At 43.3% G+C, this 22,451-nt stretch overlaps 1 protein-coding gene across 1 annotated transcript; it reads right to left on the bottom strand.

Annotated features, from left to right (window-relative positions):
- Window positions 1–1,166: 1,166 nt before the first annotated feature.
- AKIRIN1 (akirin 1) lies at window positions 1,167–21,616 on the bottom strand. Its single transcript, XM_053575617.1, has 5 exons — window positions 21,254–21,616; window positions 12,688–12,828; window positions 6,524–6,658; window positions 3,883–3,954; window positions 1,167–2,708 (listed from the first exon to the last, which is right to left on the bottom strand). The coding sequence occupies exons 1-5, from the start codon at window positions 21,474–21,476 to the stop codon at window positions 2,698–2,700; spliced, it is 582 nt and encodes a 193-aa protein (XP_053431592.1). The 5' UTR covers window positions 21,477–21,616; the 3' UTR covers window positions 1,167–2,697.
- Between the last annotated feature and the right edge of the window lie 835 nt (window positions 21,617–22,451).

Below are 22,451 nucleotides of genomic sequence, written 5' to 3'. Positions count from 1 at the left end.
ACCATGGCTCAGGGAGTCCAGTAACTTGGCAAGGTTCACATAGCAAATTAGTGGCAGAGCAGAATTTAAACTCCAGGGTTACAGACATTTAAAGGCCATTTCTTTGACTACTTATATTTGTCAACCAGTCCTCTATGGTAGGCTGAGAAGATTCACAGGGTATAGAAGGTTGGCCCAAGTTCTTGAATTCCTGGTCTCCTCCTTGGGGAGCTTTCAACAATTACCACTGCCCTGGGAGCTCTCATCTTCCCTTTACTTCTCTGACCCCAGGCATGGATATTTACTCCTTTCACTCCTTCATTGAAGCCTAAGACTTTAGTACGAGGATAACTGGAATTAAAATAGAGGAAAACTTTTTAACTAGCTCACCAGATATGCTAAAATCACAGGTCTTGGCATATCCTTTTATGTTTCTGTAGGTTGATCGTCTTCTTTGGACCTTGGGCTGTGATTTCCATGGGACAAAAACGCTTCCCTACCTGGGAGTCCCCTTAAGTTCACTCTAGAACACAAAGTCGTCCAAGGATAATTTCTTCTTTTGCCAGTCTTCAGGTCTTTTCTGTCCCAGGAAGTGTTTGTTTTTTTTCTCTGTATTATAAACACTAAATAAACATGTCTAATCTCTTTAGAGGAGATCCCAAGCCCTAGCCATTGCAGTGTGTTCTGTCTGTGGCCCCAGAGGGCAGCCCATGTCATAACACAACCCAACTACACCGCTGAGGGAGTGTCATTCTCCTTATCGAAACCTACTCTGCTTCCCAGCCAGAGACCATTTAGCAGGAATAGGGGCTGACACTTAACATAGTTGTACATCACACTGATCTGTAAAAAGATGTCAGTGAGGTAGTGTTTCCCAATCCTGGTCCAGCCCCCATGACTTTTGATGGCTTCCTGCCCTTTCCTTGTTGGTGCTACTATTCCACAGCAGCGCCACTCCCATTATAGCCACTGCCATGATCCTCTTCTAGGAACAAATGACTGGAAAAACAAGAGATGAAACAAACTGCCTTTCCAATATGAAGTAAAATCATTCTTTAATTTAAAAAATCACTGCTGGGCTTTTAAAAAAAGTCTATAAATCTTCAATGTACTGGAGAAATGGTTATAGCAGCCTCATGTAAGTTATATGAATTAATAAACATTATCACAGTATTAAGAAGGCAAAGTAAACAAATAGCTTAAGTATTTTATTTGTTTGCAACTAAGCTTGTTAACACTATATAATGAAAATGTACAAAGAATAATGTTGCAGTTTTTGGTTAGATTTAAGTCAAAGACATTCATTAATAAGGAATCTTCGAATGTGAATATTCCAGAAATTTCTCTAAGCCATCTCATCAGAACAACTGTCTCTGAATATAACCTTACTTTAGAAGGTACTGGCATATATTTGAATTAAACTCAGAATTTTTCAAAATAAGCCCTAATTAAAATAACTATTCTATATTCAAACTAAACAATATTAACAGAACTTTCCTTTCCAGAAACAGTAATAAAAGGAAACAAGGCATTTTGTAAAATGTGGTCCTGAACAAGTCACAGTAAAAAATAAATGTATACTTAACTTCCACCTCCTCAAAACAGAGGCTACTTTCTGTTCCTCAGCCTTGGAAACAAGGTGAAGAACAGCCGATAAGCAACTTCAGGCAGGGGGTTGCCAAAACAAATCTCAAGCAGTTGAACATGGACACCACAAAAGAATTGGGGGGAACCTGACCAAAGGATCAAAATTCTATTTTTAACAACTGATACAAAGGTGAAGTGGCTCCTCCCAAGCAGCAGTGCCGCCAGGGCCTGACTCAGCCCCCGGCCCACACTCACCTATGTTATGCTCCCGAGTAACCCTGATGCTCCTGCTTCAGGGGAGACATCCTCCCCTTGGAGGTTCGGTGTCCAGGGAGCTCTTGATAGTGTAAATGAGGTGAGTGCTGACTCCACGTGGGTATTTTAAGGCTTGGAGTCAAAGTATTTTTCTAACGCAGCTAGGCAAAGTCCATGTGTCAATGGCTGTCTCCAGTTTGTTCTAATTTCTCACCACACATTTGTAGATGTAGGACCGCAGACCTTCACTATATCCTCATAATCACATCTAATGTCCATCCTAACTTATGATTCATATTCTGTGCCTGGAAACAGTCCCTGTATTTAACAATAATACCTACACATAAAAAAATCCACTGTTACAACTTCTATGGTCACAAAACATTAATGATCTTCTGTAGACCAAGCAAATGTTTTAAACCATAATTGTCGTGCATCAAATTCACAGCCAGAATCCCCAAGATCAAAAAAAATTTGCACAATACAAATAATAACTTAAAACACACACACACACACACACACACACATATACACACACTCTCACACACACTTCTTACAGAACTGTGCTTGGGGAAACTCCATTTGTTGAGTGCCACTAAAGGCATATTTTGCTAAACTGCTGCTCCAGGTATTTTTGTTTGGAAAATCTATCACAGTAGGGCACAGCTGTTTATTGGATGAGCAGAAAAGAAAGATATGCTTGTGGCAACCAGAAAGTTTTAAGGTCTTTCAAGTTGTATAAAATGGACCTGCAGAAACGTTATGTGTTCTCAGGATGCAAAGTTGGAGCTGAAATGTGATATCAAACCAGTTGCAAAAAGTGTACAGCAGCCATCTCTTGAGGTCAAACCTGGTACCCAGATATGCAACACAGCTTCAGGACACATCTGTAAATTAGGAATAAAAAACAAAGAGTAAGAATACAAAAATATTTAGTGTCATGCTTTTAAAAATAATAAAGGTATGAAGGATACGCACTGCCACTTAAAAGGTCCTAAACCTCAGGAATTTAAGAAACTGACTCAAATTTAGATATATAGCTGTTGATAAGTTATGTCTTGAGTAACTGGTAGTTTGAAGATGTTAGAATAAGCTTTTTTTTTTTGAGACAGAGTCTCACTTTGTCACTCTCAGTAGAGTGCCATGGTGTCATAGCTCACAGCAACCTCTAACTCTTGGGCTCAAGTGATTCTCTTGACTCAGCCTCCCAAGTAGCTAGGACTACAGGTGCCTGCCATAAGAACTGGCTAATTTTGTTTTTTTTTTTTTTGGAGACAGAGTCTCAGTTTGTCGCCCTCGGTTGAGTGACATGGTGTCACAGCTCACAACAACGTCTAGCTCTTGGGCTAGGGTGATTCTCTTGTCTCAGCCTTCCGAGTTGCTGGGACTACAGGTGCCTGCCACAATGCCCGGCTATTTTTGTTGCAGTTGCCACTGCTGTTTTAGCTGTCCAGGGCCGGATTTGAACCCATTACCCTCGGTATATGGGGCCGGTGCCCTACCCAATGAGCACCAGGCGTCACCCTGGCTATTTTTTTTTTTTTAGACATGGGTCTCACTCTTACTCAGGCTGGTCTCAAACCCGTGAGCTCGGGGCAATCCACCTGCCTTGGCCTCCCAGAATGCTAGGATTACAGGCATGAGCCACTGTGCCTGGCCTGGAATAAGAATTCCTAACTACACACTGGATAAACTAGCTTAATCAATCAACCTTCATATATTAACAATTAGAAATGTTTCTGAAGAAAAGAAAGGCAATACATAAATGGTGCTAGAGTCAGACTACCTAGGTTTCAGTCCTGGTTGAATCACTAGGATGTGAGCTTGGGCAAATCATTTCACCTCTTTAAATGCTATCCTAATCTGTAAAATGGGCCTATAAACAGTTCCTCCCTCATAGGGTGGCCATGAGGATTACAGAAGCTTTGGTGAGGATTTAAAAGATTTAGAACAATGCTAGGCATGTAAGTATTCTTTTGCTCTTAAGAGACAAAATATCCAGTGTTAAAACCTTTTTCTTGGAACTTGGGGAAATTCAAAGAAAAACTTGGCAATACTTACAGCTTGTTGGCCTTGTCCCATACCGTCGCATAATCTGATCATGTGTGAATTTCACAAAAGATTCATATTGTTCTGTGAGGAGAAAGACAGTAAATGCTTATTCTTAGAAACCTTCCCTCAATTTTTCAAGACAAGTTTCAGGATCACATTTAGCTTCCCAGTTTGAATTTTCCACTCTTTTTTTTGAGACAGAATCTGACTTTGTCACCCTTGGTAGAGTGCTATGGCATCACAGCTCACAGCAACCTACAACTCTTGGGCTCAAGCAATCCTCTTGCCTCAGCTTCCTGAGTAGCTGGGACTACAGACACCCACCACAATTCCAGCTATTTTTACAGACGAGATCTTGCTCTTGCTCAGGCTGGTCTCCAACCTGTGAGCTCAGGCAATCCACCCACCTCAGCGTCCCAGAGTGCTAGGATTACAGGTGTGAGGCCACCACGCCCGGCCAAATTCTCCATTCCTTTAGGCCCTTCCTCTTAGATCCCAAAGCCACATTAGTGGCTTCTAGATTTGGTCACTGATCATCTAAATATAACGATGTTTTCATAATAACTTCTCCCCTGATGACATTACCCCCCACCCAGACAAAGAGGTATGCTCACCACTACAGGCCAAGAAATTTCAGCAAATCTCCTATGAGACTTGAAGCTTTGAAGCTCTTTCCTTGCTATAAATTTCAACACATATATTGAATGAAAAACATGAGTGGAAGAGGTATGAAATGTTCAGAAAGCTAAGAGAAAATTTTATGGCATCTAATTGCAGACAGTTCTACAGGAGCATCACCTTCTAAAGGCATAGTCAGTAGAAAGGTAGAAGGCAGTCTAACATCTGTGAATAAGGAAGTGACTTAGAACTAGCTGATCTCAAAAAAATTACAGTGGGAAAGGGAATGATATACTAGAGCCTTTTCTTACTTTTATTTTTTTTTTTAAGAGACAGGGTCTTCTCTATTGCCTAGACTGGAGTACAGTAATATGGGTCAGAGCTCATTGCAACCTCTAACTCCTAAGGTCAAGTGATCCTCCTGCCTCAGCCTCCCAAGCAGCTGGGACTACAGGCCCACACCACCACACCTGGCTAATTTTGTATTTTTTGTAGAGACAGGGTCTCATGTTGCTCAAGCTGGCCTCAGGTGATCCTCCTGCTTCTGCTTCCCAAACTACTACGATTATAGACATATTGGCCTAGAGCTTCTTATAATACACTATTACTCTATTAAAGGACCAAAAAGTTCTATTAAAAGGTACCCAAGGGCGGCACCTGTGGCTCAGTCGGTAAGGCGCCGGCCCCATATACTGAGGGTGACGGGTTCAACCCTGGCCCCGGCCAAACTGCAACCAAAAAATAGCTGGGCGTTGTGGCGGGCGCCTGTAGTCCCAGCTACTCAGGAGGCTGAGGCAAGAGAATCGCTTAAACCCAGGAGTTGGAGGTTGCTGTGAGCTGTGTGAGGCCACGGCACTCTACCGAGGGCCATAAAGTGAGACTCTGTCTCTACAAAAAAAAAAAAAAAAGGTACCCAAAACTTTGTTTAACTCAACAGTTCCTGAAATAAAGCAAACCAATCAACCTTCTAAGAAATCATTTGTGTGGGTCATCAGAATAGGAAACAATTCTATTACAGGGAGAAGTGGTGTTTCTTCACTTCTCCCTGCTAAGTACACAGCAGCATGGCATGAAAACTGTCCATGAATTTCTTCTTCTTCTTTTGACAAGAGTTGCACCCTGATGCCAACTATACCGTCATGGCGTCATCATAGCTCACAGCAACCTCATACCTCAAACTCTCGGGCTCAAGTGATCCTCTTGCCTAAGCCTCCCCAGTAGCTGGAACTATAGGCAGCTATTTTTATTTATTTATTTATTCATTCATTCTATTTTCAGTAGAGACAGGGGTCTCACTCTTGCTCAGGCTGGTCTTGAACTCCTGAGCTCAAGCAATCCTCCTGCCTCAGTCTCCCAGAGTGCTGGGATTATAGGTGTAACTTACTCACATCAACACCCTAAGCAACAGATCTTAAGCTGTATTACTATTAATGACAGGCTACAGTTAAGGAGTTTAATCGGAAGAGGAGTACGATGAGATCTGTGCTCCACATACAGCACTGTTTAATGTGGAACACTGTCCTCTTTCACTCAACAAGTACCCCTTTCTGTTCCCGATTCAGATTCCTTCCTTACACAGAAGGCTCTACTTGTTGCCATCACTAATAGTGACCTTTGCTCCAGCCTGAGCTAGCCTTGTTTTACCCTATTATACCTCCCAAATCACAGGATGTCCAACACCTTTCTCATCCACCAAGTTACTCTCAGTAGGAAGTTTGAGAATGTTGACAACACTCCACCGAAATAGTTGTTGAATGGCTATCACCATATCCCAACCACCAGTTTACCTGCCAGCTAGCCTCAATGGCCTAGTCATACCTTTATTCATACGGAAAATTCTCATAAGAATTGCTTAATCTCATTTCAGGAGTGCAATGAAAAGTACTTCCATAAGGTATAAATGACTAGTTTACAATCACCAAATACTAACTTTACTACTCAAACCCTCCTGCATGAAGCTCTTCTTCAAACTTTACTGAGGTTAATTCTTGCAGAGCCCAATCTAACAACAGCAGCTGCTGCCTCCACGCACCTGCTAGTTTGGTGTTGAGGACCTGTTCATACTCCTCCCGGATCTTGTCCTCATAGTCCTTAAGGAGACGCTCACAGATTATTCCAACTTGTCTGAGGGTAAAGGTGGGCTGGTCCTTCTTTATCCAGGTTGAACCTGGCAAAAGATAAATCTAGTTTACAAAATATATGCTAGTTTCAAGACTCAGAATTAACAGCTTCATAGAACGCCAAGGTAATATAAAAGCTGTGTGGAAAAATTTCAGTTTTCATTACTTCAAATGGAATATTCTCACAAAATACTCAATTTCTGACATTTGTTTTACAAAGCAAAACTGAAGGTAAATGAGAGGTAGCAGGAGCTACGTGCTATCTAGTTGTGTTAGCTGATCTCCATACAGAAAAAAAGTTCTGAGCCTTAACAATCTGAGCCCATATTCATAATCATTTTATAAAGAACAAGAACAAAAAAGTTTAAAGCTGATATAAAACCTCTAGTCTGGATTAGAGAAAGCAGGTTTGTAGCATGAGAATTACCAAGATCTTTGGAGATAATACAGAACTATGTTTAACCGAAGAGGTGCAGAACTACTAGCAAAGTCATTAACCTTTAAGATCATCATATCAGGGGCGGCGCCTGTGGCTCAGTGAGTAGGGCGCTGGCCCCATATGCCGAGGGTGGCGGGTTCAAGCCCAGCCCCGGCCAAACTGCAACAAAAAAATAGCCGGGCGTTGTGGCGGGCGCCTGTAGTCCCAGCTGCTCAGGAGGCTGAGGCAAGAGAATCGCGTAAGCCCAAGAGTTGGAGGTTGCTGTGAGCGTAGACACCATGACCCTCTACTCGAGGGCGGTACAGTGAGACTGTCTCTACAAAAAAAAAAAAAAAAAAAAAAAAGATCATCAAATCAAGTTCTTAGTTAAGTTCAAGCAAAGAAAAAATTCACAAGGAATTTTTTTCTTTTTTTTTTGAGATAGAGTCTCACTCTCTAGGCCAGACTAGAGTGCAACCTCCACCTCAGCCTCATGAGTACTGGGACTATAGGTCATGTCACCATACTTGGCTAATTATTAAAATATTTTTTTTAGGGTCATGCTGTGTTGTCCAACCTGGTCCAACACCTGGCTAAGGCAATCCTCCTGCCCCTGGGCTCCCCTAATGCTAGGATTATTATAGGCATGAGCCACACGCCCAGCCAAGAATTTCTTTTTGAAGTATGAATGAAGGAGACAATTAGGCACTACACATCTCATCCTGGATCTCTTTTTTTTTTTTTGCAGTTTTTGGCCGGGGCTGGGTTTGAACCCACAACCTCTGGCATATATATGGGCTGGCACCCTACTCCTCTGAGCCACAGGCACTGCCCACTTTGCTTTTTTTTTTTAGAGTTAGTCTCACTTTATTACCCTCGGTAGAGTGCCATGGCATCACAGCTCATAGCAACCTCCAACTCCTGGGTTTAGGCGATTCTCTTGCCTCAGCCTCCCAAGTAGCTGGGACTACATACAGGTGCCCGCCACAACACCCAGCTATTTTTTTGTTGCAGTTTGGACGGGGCTGGGTTTGAACCCACCACCCTCGGTATATGGGGCCGGCGCCCTACTCACTGAGCCACAGGTGCTGCGCAACTGATCTCTTTTTAATCTATGTTGAGAAGAGTGAAATACAATAGTTAGAATTAGAAATCAAAATGTCCACTGCAAGGCTAGAAAACATGGAAATCTAACATTAGAACCAGAAGTTTTGTGGTAGACATGATGGATTCCTTTCCCTAAACACCTATTGTAACTTCCTTCTAGTTTCTCCTCAGTCTCTTTCTCAGTAGAGGCTCTGAAATTAAAATTGTATTTTTCCCAGACTTCTTGGTAGCTAAGATTTCAGATGTGATTAGGTTCTGCCATCAGATTCACTCACAGAAGATCTGAATTCAGCACTGAGATAAGTGAGGGAATAAGCTTGTACTGGGCATCTATTTTTGGTGGTGAGGCTAAAGGATTAACAGGCTGGTATTGGAGCTGGTAACTAGAGAAACAGATTCTACAGGTGGCTTTCCGTTTATGATAAAAATAGCAGCCCTGGCTTCAGCGCCTATGGCTCAAGCAGCTAAGGCGCCAGCTACATATACACCTTAGCTGGTGGGTTTCGAATCCGGCCTGGGCCCGCCCGCCAAACAACAATTACAGCTGCAACCAAAAAATAGCCAGGCGTTGTGGCGGGCACCTGTAGTCCCAGCTACTTGGGAGGCGGAGGCAGGAAAATTACTTGAACCCAGGAGTTGGAGGTTGCTGTGAGCTGTGATGCCACTGCACTCTACCCAGGGTGACAGCTTGAGGTTCTGTCTCAAAAAATAAAGAAAGAAACAAACAAACAAAAAAACCCCAAAAAACCCAGCAGCCCTGGTGGTAGGTAGCCCAGTTCAGGGGTGTTCCTGAAAGCTCAGGCTAGAATCTGTTCCTTCTGTCTTCTTAGTTGTAAGCCATTTAATACCCTGAAACAAATAATTTTTTACTTTAACTAGAGTGTATTTTATTCCTACGAATAAAACCTGACAAAATCATCTAGCTAGTCATACCCATAACATAGTCTATTACTTCAAAATTTTATTACTAAAATCTCAAGAAGATTGCTAGCTGTGACCACTAAAAGGTTTATCATTTATGTATGTGCAAGAGCTAGGACCTCTAGATTAAAGGAAATAATTTTAAAAAAGTATTGAGGTGAAATTTACACAAAACAGAATTAACCAGTTTTTATTTTTTTATTTATTTATTTTTTTGAGACAGAGTCTCACTGTGTTGCCCTTAGTTGAGTGCCGTGACAACACAGCTCACAGCGCCTCCAACTCTAGGGCTCAGGTGATTCTCTTGCATCAGTCTCCCAAGCAGTTGGGACTACAGGTGCCCGCCACAACGAATGGCTATTTTCTATTGCAGTTGTCACTGTTGTTTAGCTGGCTGGGGCTGGGTTCGAACCTGCCAGCCTCAATGTATGTGGCTGGCACCGTAACCACTGTGCCATGGGCGCAGAGCCAGAATTAACAATTTTAAAGCAAACAATTCAGTGGTATTTAGTTCCAAAACATTTCTATCACAACAAAAAGTATAACACCTCACTTATCAAGTACTGTCTTCCCAATTCTCCCCTCCCCCAAGCTCCTGGCAAAAATGCCATTTTACATTCTGTAAGGAGACAATTTTCAAATCAAGGTGACTTTTTTTTTTTTTGAGACAGAGCCTCCCACTGTCGCCCTGGGTAGAGTGCTGTAGCATCACAGCTCACAGCAACCTCCAACTACTGGGCTCAAGTGATTCTCCTGCCTCAGCCTCCCAAGTAGCTGGGACTACAGGCGCCCACCACAACACCCGGCTATTTTTTGTTTGCAGCTGACATTGTTGTTTGGCAGGCCTGGGCTGGATTCGAACCCGCCAGCTCAGGTTTATGTGGCTGGTGCCTTAGCTGCTTGAGCCACAGGCGCCGAGCCAAATCAAGGTAACTTTTAACCCTTAGAACTAATAAAAAGTAGAATGTTTTGGGAGGAAACAAATTCCCCTACTGTTAAAGAAGTCAAAGTTCAGTCTCTCACCTCTTCTTCATGAGAGGGACCCACTTCTAATTCTCTTTAGAAGTGCTCTAACATTTATCTTTGTTCTTCCTAAATAAAATCTCTGTACCCTGAAACTTGTACAGAAGCCCCAGGAAAAAGATTCCCAAAGGACCCCTGCAATCCACATCGGATCCCAGGTTGGAATATCCCTATGTGGAACGTGCAAAAGTGGCCCAGAGCCTGTTGGGCCTATTTTTGTTGTTGTTCATTCTTCCCGATCTTTGTATTTCAAAGCTTCAAAATTGGAAGCAGAGAGTTAGTTGAACTAAAAAAACAGAATTTATACAGCAGAACAGCTGAAAAATCAGAGCAAAAATTCGCCAACAATTGGCCAATATACGTAACAAAAGATGTGAAGCCTATCCCCGACTTTGCTGAAAAGCTCAAGAGAAATAATGGGAGAAATTGAAAATTCAATTAATACTTTCAAAGAAGAACAGAAATTGATAAGTGAACAGCTTTTTTTTTCTTGAGACAGAGTCTCACTATGTCACCCTCAGTAGAGGGCTGTGGCATCACAGCTCACAGCAACCTCCAACTCTTGGGCTTACATGATTCTCTTTCCTTAGCATCCCAAGTAGCTGGGACTACAGGCGCCTGCCACAATGCTCGGCTATTTTTTGTTGCAATTGTTATTGTTGTTTAGTTGGCCCAGGCTGGATTCGAATCTGCTAGCTCCAGTGTATGTGGCTGCTGCCCTAGCTGCTTGAGGTACAGGTGCCGAACCTTTTCTTTCTTTTTTTTTTTTTTTGTGAGACAGAGCCTCAAGCTGTCACCTTGGGTAGAATGCTGTGGCATCACAGCTTACAGCAACCTTCAACTCCTGGGCTCAAGCGATTCTCCTGCCTCCACCTCCCAAGTAGCTGGGACTACAGGCGCCTGGCACAATGCCCAGCTATTTTGGGGGTGCAGCTGTCACTGTTGTTTGGTGGGCTGGGCTGGATTCGAACCTGCCAGCTCAGGAGTATGTGGCTGGTGCTTTAGCTGCTTGAACCACAGGCACCGAGCCTCCTTCTTTGTTTTTTTTTTTTTTTTTTTGAGACAGTCTCACTCAGTTGCCCTGGGGTTGAGTGCTGTCATGTCATAGCTCACAGCAACCTCAAACTCTTGGGCTCAAGTGATCCTCTTGCCTCAGCCTCCTGAGTAGCTGGGACTACAGGTGCCTGTGATGCTCTCAATTCCTGAACTCAGGCAATCCACCTGCCTTGGCCTTCCAGAGTGTTAGAATTATAGGTGTGAGCCACCATGCCCAGCCTGAACAGCTTATTAAAGAAGAGAAAACAACTAACAATGAGCTGAGTGCCGTATCAAGAAAAATGGACTCAGGGGCTTTGGGTAATTCAGAAATAGAAAAAACTTTCATACTCGGGGGGCTGAGGCAAGAGAATCGCTTAAGCCCATGAGTTGGAGGTTGCTATGAGCTGTGTGAGGCCACGGCACTCTACCGAGGGCCATAAAGTGAGACTCTGTCTCTACAAAAAAAAAAAAAAAAAGGAAAAAACTTTCAGAGCAACCTCAAGCAAAGTTTCTGTACAGTAAGTCATACCAAGTACTTTTCCAGAAGAAATATTAGATTCTGAAAAATTCTTTCAGGCTCAGCACTTGTGCTCAGTGGCTAGGGTGCCAGCCACATACAACCGGGGCTGGCAAATTCAAACCCGGCTGGACCTGCCAAAGAACAACAACTACAACAAAAACATAGCCAGGCCTTGCGGCGGGCACTTGTAGTTCCAGCTACTTGGGAGGCTGAGGCAAGAGAATCACTTCAGCCCCCAAGAGTTTGAGGTTGCTGTGATCTGTGACACCACGGCACTCTACCAAGGGCGACATAGTGAGACTCTATCTTTAAAAAAAAAAAAAAAGGAAGAAAAAGACTTTCAGCAAATAGGAGGGCAACAAGAGGGGCTAATTATTATCACCAGAACTTTTTAAAAGTGAGAAACAAACACTAAGAGAGGCCAACATTTTGGGAAGAAATTCTAGAACACCTTCTTGAAAGAATACAGGACAGAGTCTAACAGTATGAGAAATATTATTAAAAATTTATAGCTTTGGCTTGGTGCCTGTAGCTCAAGCAGCTTAGGCATCAGCCACATACACCAGAGCTGGCAGGTTCGAATCCAGCCCAGGCCTGCCAAACAACAACTACAACCAGGCGCCTGTAGTCCTAGTTACCTGAGAGGGCTGAGGCAAGAGAATCACTTAAGCCCAGGAGTTGGAGGTTGCTCTGAGCTGTTGACACCATGGCACTCTACCCAAGGTGACAGCTTGAGGCTCTGTCTCAAAAAATAAAAAAAATGTATAGCTCTAAAAACAAACAAACAAAAAGACAAAAGTTCACCATCATTGGAGATGTTCCAGTACTGGGCTATTGAAACCCAATGGCAAGCATTGGGCAAGTATGGGTGGGTGGGGGAAAAAAAAGGAATTTCTTTTTAAATTTCCAATTTCATGACTTTATGGTTTTAAAGGTATTTATTATCTACTTTACCAATTTTATTACATTAGGATTGAGAAATGACCATTGCATTAATAAGCACCATTTACTGACTCAAAGGGATTTTGAGCACACAAAATCAGGCTTACCTGGAGAACTAGGTGCTGTGAGTGCTGAGGAGTGAGGTTGACTTTCCGAAGCACAGACTTCACTCTGATTAAGAACAACTTCTAAATGTCTCCACCTCTGGTAACGACTATATTCTTGTTTTATGTTCTGAAAAATTTGCTCTAATAAAAAAGAAACAAACTTTGAGCTTTCACTTTATTGTGCCATTTCTTCAAACTTTCTTCAGAAGTGGGAAAAGACAAGGAAGGTCTTTTGATTAGACATTTACTATTTTTATAATGTAAGTCTCAATCTCTTCCCTCTCCCCACATGAACAAGTAAAATGTTTATAAGCATTCCCCCTCTATCCAGACACAGTGTGCTCTTACTGCTACTATTTCAACAATGCACAGAAAAGTGACTACCTGCCATAAGCTACCCAAAGTTCTTTTACTGCATATGAGAAACTGAATTTTTAAATTTTATTTAATTTTAATCAATATAAAATAGCTGCATATGGCTTATGGCCATAGTATTACATGTTGCAGTTATAGATGAGGATATTCTTTTTTTTTTTTTTGTAGAGACAGAGTCTCACTTTATGGCCCTCGGTAGAGTGCCGTGGCCTCACACAGCTCACAGCAACCTCCAACTCCTGGGCTTAAGTGATTCTCCTGCCTCAGCCTCCCGAGTAGCTGGGACTACAGGCGCCCGCCACAACGCCTGGCTATTTTTTTGTTGCAGTTTGGCCGGGGCCGGGTTTGAACCCGCCACCCTCGGTATATGGGGCCAGCGCCTTACCGACTGAGCCACAGGCGCTGCCCAGATGAGGATATTCTTATAGTGGGTAGATGGAAGCACAATCAAAACACATATTTCTTTTTGTGGCTAGGTGCCCATAGCTCAGTGGTTAGGGCACTTGTTTTCCTGTGGCAATGAAGACCAGATCTGCCCTTTGCTGATGGGTTAGTACAATTTATAGTAAAAGAAACCTCCCTTTACCTAATGGGGAACTATTTTTTATCTCCTTTAAATTTCATAATTTCTTTCTTTTCTTTTTTTTTTTTTTTTTGAAAAGGTAAAATAGCTTAAAGCATTTAATATCTAAACAAATCAATCTGTTAATAGTAGTCACAAAATATGCTTAATATAGAAACCCACATTTATGTCCTTTAAGAAAAAGTGTAAATTGTATTCCACCTCAAAACATAAATTAACCCACTTGAAGAATCTGCAGCAGTCAAAACTATGGTGAATTTTTAACAACTTCAGAATAAAATAACAGGAAGTACTTTATACTGCTTTATATCTAAAAAATGCTTAAAACTTCTCATAAAAATAGTCTAACTATTTTTTTATTTTTTAACAGACATGTTTAACATTATGGGCAACATTTTAAAAACTTAGGCTTCATAGACTTTCAGACATTCAAATACTGTGGTCCCTTTTCTTTGATGGGGTTTTACTCAGCTAGGGAAAAAAAGTATGGTAGACAACTTAACACATTTTCACCAAATTGAAAGTAGTACAAAAATTTTAAGACTCTACAGAACTACACATCGTACCTAATGTTATCATTAAAAATAGAAGACAGTGGGCGGCGCCTGTGGCTCAGTCGGTAAGGTGCCGGCCCCATATACCGAGGGTGGCAGGTTCAAACCCGGCCCCAGCTGAACTGCAATAAAAAAAATAGCTGGGCGTTGTGGCAGGCGCCTGTAGCTACTCGGGAGGCTGAGGCAAGAGAATCGCTTAAGCCCAGGAGTTGGAGGTTGCTGTGAGCGTGTGATGCCACGGCACTCTACCAAGGGCCATAAAGTGAGACTCTGTCTCTACAAAAAAAAAAAAAAAAAAAAAAAAAAAAGAAAAAAAATAGAAGACAGTATTTTCTTCAGCAAATTGGTATGCTGTTAACGTATACCTTTTAATGTGTACTGTCATTCATAAATTATTTACAGTTTCTACTGTGTGAAGAGAACAAGTACGTAAATTTTCTGCAAAACTAGAAAAAAGCAATACAAAACTTACGAAAGCCTGCTGTTTTATACTGTACGAAAGTAAGCCAGTTTTTCTCTTCAAATACCACACACCGTATGCAGTAATATTTTGGACATACTATAGTAACTCTTGAGGATGTTTTAACGCTGGAGGTAAGTTTACAGGCCTAGATTCTTCATTGAGGAATATTAGATCTTCTATTTCACTCCCTCTGTACTTCCTTTTACATATTTTCCACCACCTTTTTCTTGAGAAATAACTTTAACGCTTCTCTTGATGCGACTGCTTTTGCATTTTCTTTGCTTTTTCCACAGCCAGTGCCCAAATACACAGACTTGCACCTCAATTCACAAACAATACTTTCTTGAGAGCTCTTATTTTGAGGCAGATCTGCCAGTTCTTTTAGTGGGACAAAAAACACATGCAGGGTTGCTTTCAGAGCCTGGATAGCTGCATTTAGGAGCCCTCCATGATTCACACTAGGACTAAAGCTGCCAACAGCTACCAACTTCCATGCTACTGTTTTATACAGTTTATTGAAGAAAGGTTGCTTCTGTTTCACATCTTCATTGGCTAACTTGCAACAAGAGAATTTGACAGAACTTTCACTTGATTGTGAAGTACTTTTAGAAGGCAACTGTGAGGTGCTATTCTGAGAACTACTCTTAGAAGCCAACTGGATGCTAAGGAAGTGCTTTTGGAAACTGGAGATCCACTGCTCTGGGAGCTGCTCTGAAATTCATACTTTCTTTCTTTTTTTTTTTTTTTTGAGACAGAGTCTCACTATGTCACCCTTGGTAGGGTGCTGCGTCACAGCCCCCAGCAACTTTAAACTCCTGGGCTCAAGCGATTCTCTTGCCTCAGCCCCCCAAGTAGCGGGGACTACAGGCGCCCACCACAACGCCCAGCTATTTTTTGTTGTATTTGTCATTGTTGGTTAGCTGGACCACGCTGGGTTTGAACTCGCCAACTTCAGTGTATGTGGCTGGTGCCGTAACCACTGTGCTACAGGCACTAAGCCTAAATTTCATAATTTCTCAAACCAAGTATCAAAGGCGAGTCCTCTTACCATCCAAGGCTTTCTAAGAATGCTCTTGCCTATATAAGACTCTTACAATCTTTGGAAAAAGGAAAACAGAAACCATTATGTTCATAAGCCTGGACACTAATCAGAGGAAGAGGTAAGGTTTATTGCTTGGGATTGATGGTCAGGGCTTAGAAAAGAATTTCCTGATCTTACAAGAGACAGTGTTTGGGGAGATTCAGATTACTATTCTGAGTCAAGGTAATCACAGACCAAATTTGCTAACACTATTAAAGGGAGTCAAGGGAAAACAAATACTCCTAGAGACAACAAAAAATTTGCAAGAATATGGTTTTCAAGTTCTTTTTTTTTAAGGTTTTATTAATTTTGTATTTAATCTGATATCACCTGAAATTTATTTCTATGTGTATATGTATATATTTTTATTTATTTATTTTTTTTTACTTTTTTGCAGTTTTTGGCTGGGGCTGGTTTTGAACCCACCACCTCTGGCATATGGGGCCGGCGCCCTACTCCTCTGAGCCACAGGCGCTGCCTGGTTTTCGAGTTTTTTGTTTTTGTGCTATAATATTGTATTCACTTAAAGATTCCTGAAAGAGAAAAAAAGAATCCCAGAAAATTGGTATCTACTCCAACTCATATTATTCTAGTGTATACTTTGCTATATTTTCTTAATGGTGGGAGATGTTAATAATGCCACTTTGCTTCTTAGCTCTGGGAAGCTAACCCAGAAGTCATTCACCTCGTTCAATATAAATGTAACCTTGGGAAGTCATTCACCTTGTTCAATGTAAATGTCAAAAGCCTACATAAGGTAGTGAAAATCAAAACCAAAGATAATGAACACCATAAGAATTGATAGTCCAGTCCAAAAACTGATATCAACGCAATGGCTTCATACAAAGTTAAGATTCCATAACTCTCAGCCTAAACACTGGAAAAAATGTAGGATCAGCAATGTTTCCCTTAAGAGTGCCATTAAGTTCATATTTTAAGTCCCTGAATTTATGAAATTTTCATTTCATTTATAAAATGCATTATTCCTTAAGGTCATACCTGCCAGACTGAATACAAGGATGTAAGAAAATGCAAAGACTTGAAACAAGAAAGGACAAGTACAGTATGATGACAATGCTCATGGGAAAAGAAGGTCTTTGATAAACCTCTAACTGCCTCTTATATGGCAAAGCAAATAAATGGACAGGTACAACTTTGAGGCTGATAGAAGGACTATCAAGTCCATGTAGGTATGATTTTCTTCAAAGAAGGCCACATAAGACAGGTAAGGTTTTAAAAACCTAGGGCGGTGCCTGTGACTCAGTGAGTGGGGCGCCCGCCCCATATGCCGAGGGTGGCGGGTTCAAACCCAGCCCTGGCCAAACTGCAACAACAGCAACAAAAAAATAGCCGGGCGTTGTGGCAGGCGCCTGTAGTCCCAGCTACTTGGGAGGCTGAGGCAAGAGAATCGCGTAAGCCCAAGAGTAAGAGGTTGCTGTGAGCCGTGTGAGGCCACCGCACTCTACGCAAGGGCGGTACAGTGAGACTCTGTCTCTACAAAAAAAAAAAAAAAAAAAAAAATGCAAATTTCTATTTAACAGTTGATAACAATTTTAAACATAGCCTCTCATTATTATTTGAAGTTGTGCTTCTAGGTTCTATCAGGCTAGGTCCACCCTCTAAACTCTACAATGGTTCCTAGTTGCTACAGACCAAAAATCCAAACTCTAAACATGACATTCAATGCCTTCCAAGACCTGGCCCAACTAACTTTCCCCTTTCCATATCCCACTACAATCCAGTTACCATTAAATTATTTTTTCCTTATTTTGTGAGTCTTCTGGCCTTGGCTCTAGCAGTTTCCCCTGTGCTTGAAATGGGTCCATCCCCCAAACATTTACACGAGACTCAGCTAAAATGCTATCTCAAGCCCCCCAACTCTCCAGTCATGATCACTTAATTACTTTGAATCTAGACTCACTCAATGTTTACCAACATCTCACTGAGGTCAGCAAACCCCATCCATGCCTGGTTATCTACTTTGCTCTTAATAATTTTGTAGTACCTTTCCACACAAAATGCTAAATAGGTCAAGCATCCCTTATTTGAAATGCTTAGGATAGAAGTGTTTCAGATTTTGGAATATTTGCATCATTCTTACCAGTTGAGCATCCCTAACCTAAATCTGAAATGCTCCAATGATTATTTCTTTAAGTGTCATGCTGGCAGCATTCTGGATTTCAGATTCTTGGAATAAAGATGCTCAACCTGTACTCCACAAACCTTTTTTAAGGGGAGGTAAAAGATTCTTGACCATTTCTGAGAGTTTACAACCCTTGAGATAATAACTGTGGTGTTTTAAAATGAAGTCACTGAATTTTAAACTGACTTTTCCACTAGTAGTTGGCTTTATTCTATTTGTATAGTAACATTCCCTCCTTCATTCTTCCTTTTTAATTGAAAAGACATCTTTCACTTAAGCCAAAGCACCAAATAATGATTAGTACTTTATATTTCTTTCATGATAGAGCCACATTCCAATAAGCATTAAGAAACATAACTATGGGGCGGCGCCTATGGCTCAGTGAGCAGGGCGCCGGCCCCATATGCCGAGGGTGGTGGGTTCAAACCCAGCCCCGGCCAAACTGCAACAAAAAAATAGCCGGGCATTGCGGCGGGCGCCTGTAGTCCCAGCTACTCGGGAGGCTGAGGCAGGAGAATCGCCTGAGCCCAGGAGTTGGAGGTTGCTGTGAGCTGTGTGACACCACGGCACTCCACTGAGGGCAATAAAGTGAAACTCTGTCTCTACACAAAAAAAAAAAAAAAAAAAAAAGAAAGAAACATAACTATGGCTGGGCGCCTGTAGCTCAAGCGGCTAAGGCGCCAGACACATACACTGGAGCTGGCGGGTTCGAATCCAGCCTGGGCTGCCAAACAACAATGACGACTACAACCAAAAAATAGCCGGGTATTGTGGCGGGCGCCTGTAGTCTCAGTTACTTGGGAGGCTGAGGCAAGAGAATTGCTTAAGCCCAAGAGTTGGAGGTTGCTGTGAGCTGTGATACCATGGCACTCTACCCAGGGCCACAGCTTGAGACTCTGTCTCAAAACCCCCCCAAAACAAACAAACAAAAAAACCACATAACTATTATGTTCACAATGCCTGGCTTTAAAAAAAAAAAAAAAAGATAAGAAACACTACCAATCGATCTTTACAAATGAATATTTTAAATAAAACATCTTAATATAAATAACCAGGAAACTAGTTCATATGATCTTTGCAAAAATTAGATTTTAAGATTCAAAAACAGTGGCCCCATTATAGCACTCTGCCATATTGAGGCCTCCAAATATATTCAACAGTCATTTATTAAACAATTATTATAATGTGAACTACAAGACAAATAATGTAGATAGTATGAAGAAATAAAACATTTACATAGAATCTGTCACTTTGGCTAGGTGGCTCATGTGCTAATTCTAGCAGTCTGGGAGGCCAAGGTAGAAGGATCTCTTGAGCTCAGGAGTCTGAGACCAGCATGAGCAAGAGTAAGGCCCCATTTCTTTTTTTTTTTTTTTTTTGTAGAGACAGAGTCTCACTGTACCGCCCTCAGGTAGAGTGCCGTGGCGTCACACGGCTCACAGCAACCTCTAACTCTCGGGCTTACGCGATTCTCCTGCCTCAGCCTCCCGAGCAGCTGGGACTACAGGCGCCCGCCACAACGCCCGGCTATTTTTTTTTTTTGTTGCAGTTTGGCCAGGGCCGGGTTTGAACCCGCCACCCTCGGCATATGGGGCCGGCGCCCTACTCACTGAGCCACAGGCGCCGCCCCCCATTTCTATTAAAAACAGAAAAATTAGCCAGGTGTTGTGGCAGGCACCTGTAGTCCCAGCCTGAACTCAGGAGTTTGAGGTTGCTGTGAGCCAGGCTGACACCACAGCACTCTGGCCTGGGGCAACAGAGTGAGACTCTAGATAAAAAAAAAAAAAAAAAAACAACAAAATAAAACATGAAAAACACCATCACTTAATACTTTTCAAAATACTTTGTGCAGCTATCTCACTGGGTCCTCAACAAAAGATAGGGCAAGGTTCAACTTCATAGAGGTGAGGCTCAGAAAGATTATGTGACATCTCTGGGTATCTGCAGGAGCCCTGGAATATCAAAAAACAAAACACTGCCAAATAGACATCTAAGCCCTCCCCACCCCTACTTTTAAGCGCTCTTTAAAAAGAACTTTTGAAAACATTATCTCATTCTGTGCATAAGGTTATACAACACTGAGTGGCTAGGGAAATTAAAGTAAAACAGAGTTTCTTAACAGCAGGTTAGTCAGGTAATGGATGAGAGACTTGAAGAAAAGACTCTATTGGGATTAGCAAATAGAAGAGGAAAACCATGATACAGGCACAGAGGGTAGATATGGAGAGAAGAGAGGTACAATTAAAAAAACTGTTTAGGTAAGATATGGGTATAGTTGATAAGTCCTCTGAATTCCAGGATAAAGACTAGATGAACACCAATATGGAAATAAAAGTCTGGGAGGGGCTTAGCTGGCTGCAAGAATATGGGGACGAGGACCTGAAAACTGCCTTGTGGATATGCAAAGAAAGGAGGAAATGAAACCTAATGGCACTGGTAGCGAAAAGGGGTGAGGAAAGAATGATTTTAAAGTAATCCCAAGGTTTTGCTTAAGCTGGAGGAACAGAAAAACACAAAGAAATGACTTGCCAAAGACCGTTCTTAAACCCCTTCATTTCTGGGAGCCCTTAAAAATTGCTGAATATTAATGCTGATGCACTTTTTCCTCTACTCCTGCACTGTGATTAGGTATCTTTACTGTAAGACCAGCACTTCCTTTTCCTTGGCCAAAGTGGAATGCCTTATTGAAGCAGAGTCCCTCTGTTAAGGACAGCTGACTTTTTCACGGTGAAGGATTCTCAGATTCTAGCTAACGATCTACCGATTCCAAGCCACATATGGCATAAGACAATAGTCATACGATAAAAGAACATGGCTAGTCCCTTAAAAAGGGTCAGGTAGAAATCGCCTTCCTGATTATTGCGGTGGCCTCGGGTCCCTAAAGACTAATAGAAATGAGATCTCCGTACAAGCTACAGTGCAGTGCAGTGCAGAACAGAACACACTCACGCCCCTTCCCATTAACCTGCCCCCACCCCCCCCCCCATTTTTAAGGCTAGGTTCGTGAGTAGAATCCAATTTTCCATGGCCCACTGGATCTGCAGGGAGGCTCAGTGCAGGCCTAGGCAGCGGAGGCAAGGAGGGGCTTCAGGCACGGGGAGGGCGCTGAACGGCCAGGGATATGTCCATCTTCTTGGTGCCCACCCCTCGAGCGTCTCCAGCTCCAACAAAACCGAAAACCGACAGTGGCCCCACTACCCTTCCCGGATGTCTACCATCCCCGGAAGCAACCAGGCCCAGCAACACCCCAGTTCCCTTTTCTCAAGGCAAAAACCGGGTCGTGAGTGAAATGGCCTGGTTTTCATTACCCCCCATCCCAAAATGCCTGGGCCTGGCTTCCTGCCAAGCCCGCAACAGCGTAGGTTACCCGGAGTTGGAAGGCGCCGCTCGCTGCCGGGCGGGGCGGGCTGCTGCAGAGTCGGCTGCGGGGTCTGGGTCTGAAGCGGCGGCGGTGGCGGCTCGGCGTCCGGGGGCCTAAGGCCCGGAGTAGGGCCGGGGAGAGGGGCGCAGCGCCGCCGCTTCGGGGAACCGGGGCTCAGCAGAGCCGCCTCGAACTCCATGGGCCGCTTCAGCGTCGCCCCGCACGCCATGCCGTTGAGGGGCCAGAGACCGGGAGTGGACGCGACGGCAACTGCGACCCAAGGTCCGGCTCCTCAGCCGGGCTCGCAAGCCAAGCCGGCTCCAATGGCGCCTCCAGCACCCGGCAGCGGCGCTGGCCCCGCCTTCTGTGACGTCACGGGAGCGCACCACCGCCTGGCGCGGGGTGGGAAGCCGGAAGAGGGCTGCTCTGGGAGGCTGGTCAGCAACGGCCCGGCCAGCAGCCCCCCCTGCTGAGGAAATGGAACGGTCTGGGCGGAGAGCGTGGTCACCAAGCAACATCGGAAAGGCCCCCACCCCCGCCTCCGCCCCTACAGGGTCCCTTCCCCCTCCGCGCTACGGCGGTCCCGCCCAGGTGGCCCTTTAGGTTTTCGCACCTGTGCGGCACTGGAGCGGGTAGGGAAAAGCTTGGAGGGGCCTGGTGACTCTCGGATCTCGTAACCTTTTAGGCCTCTCTTGTCCCCAGTACAAAAGAGAGATTCTTAAAGGTCATCAAGGGCATTCCACTGAGTTCAATGAGGTCTTGCCCTTAACAGTAACCAACCATTTGAGGATGGGCTTTAGGAAGTCCACGAACTTCGTGAAATTATGTGCAAAATTGTGGAGTGCCGGTGGACAGTTTTGTGGTTGTATTTTTTGCAATAACTTACCTATATCTTAATCAGCTCATCAAAAGGGTCTGTTACTCAAAGTTAAAAGCAAACAGAGGGTAGCACCTGTGGTTCAGTGAGTAGGGGCCAGCCCCATATACTGAGGGTTGTGGGTTCGAACCCGGCCCCGGCCAAACTGCAACAAAAAAATAGCCGGGCGTTGTGGTGAGCGCCTGTAGTCCCAGCTACTCCGGAGGCTGAGGCAAGAGACTCGCCTAAGAGCTGGAGGTTGCTGTGAGCTGTGACACTACGGCACTCTACTAGGGGTGACAAAGTGAGACTCTGTCTCTAAAAAAAAACCCAACCAAACAGAAAATA

The sequence above is a fragment of the Nycticebus coucang genome, chromosome 22 (genome assembly GCF_027406575.1).
Source record: "Nycticebus coucang isolate mNycCou1 chromosome 22, mNycCou1.pri, whole genome shotgun sequence".
Classification (NCBI taxonomy): domain Eukaryota; kingdom Metazoa; phylum Chordata; class Mammalia; order Primates; family Lorisidae; genus Nycticebus; species Nycticebus coucang.
This window is presented reverse-complemented; position numbering and strand designations above follow the sequence as displayed.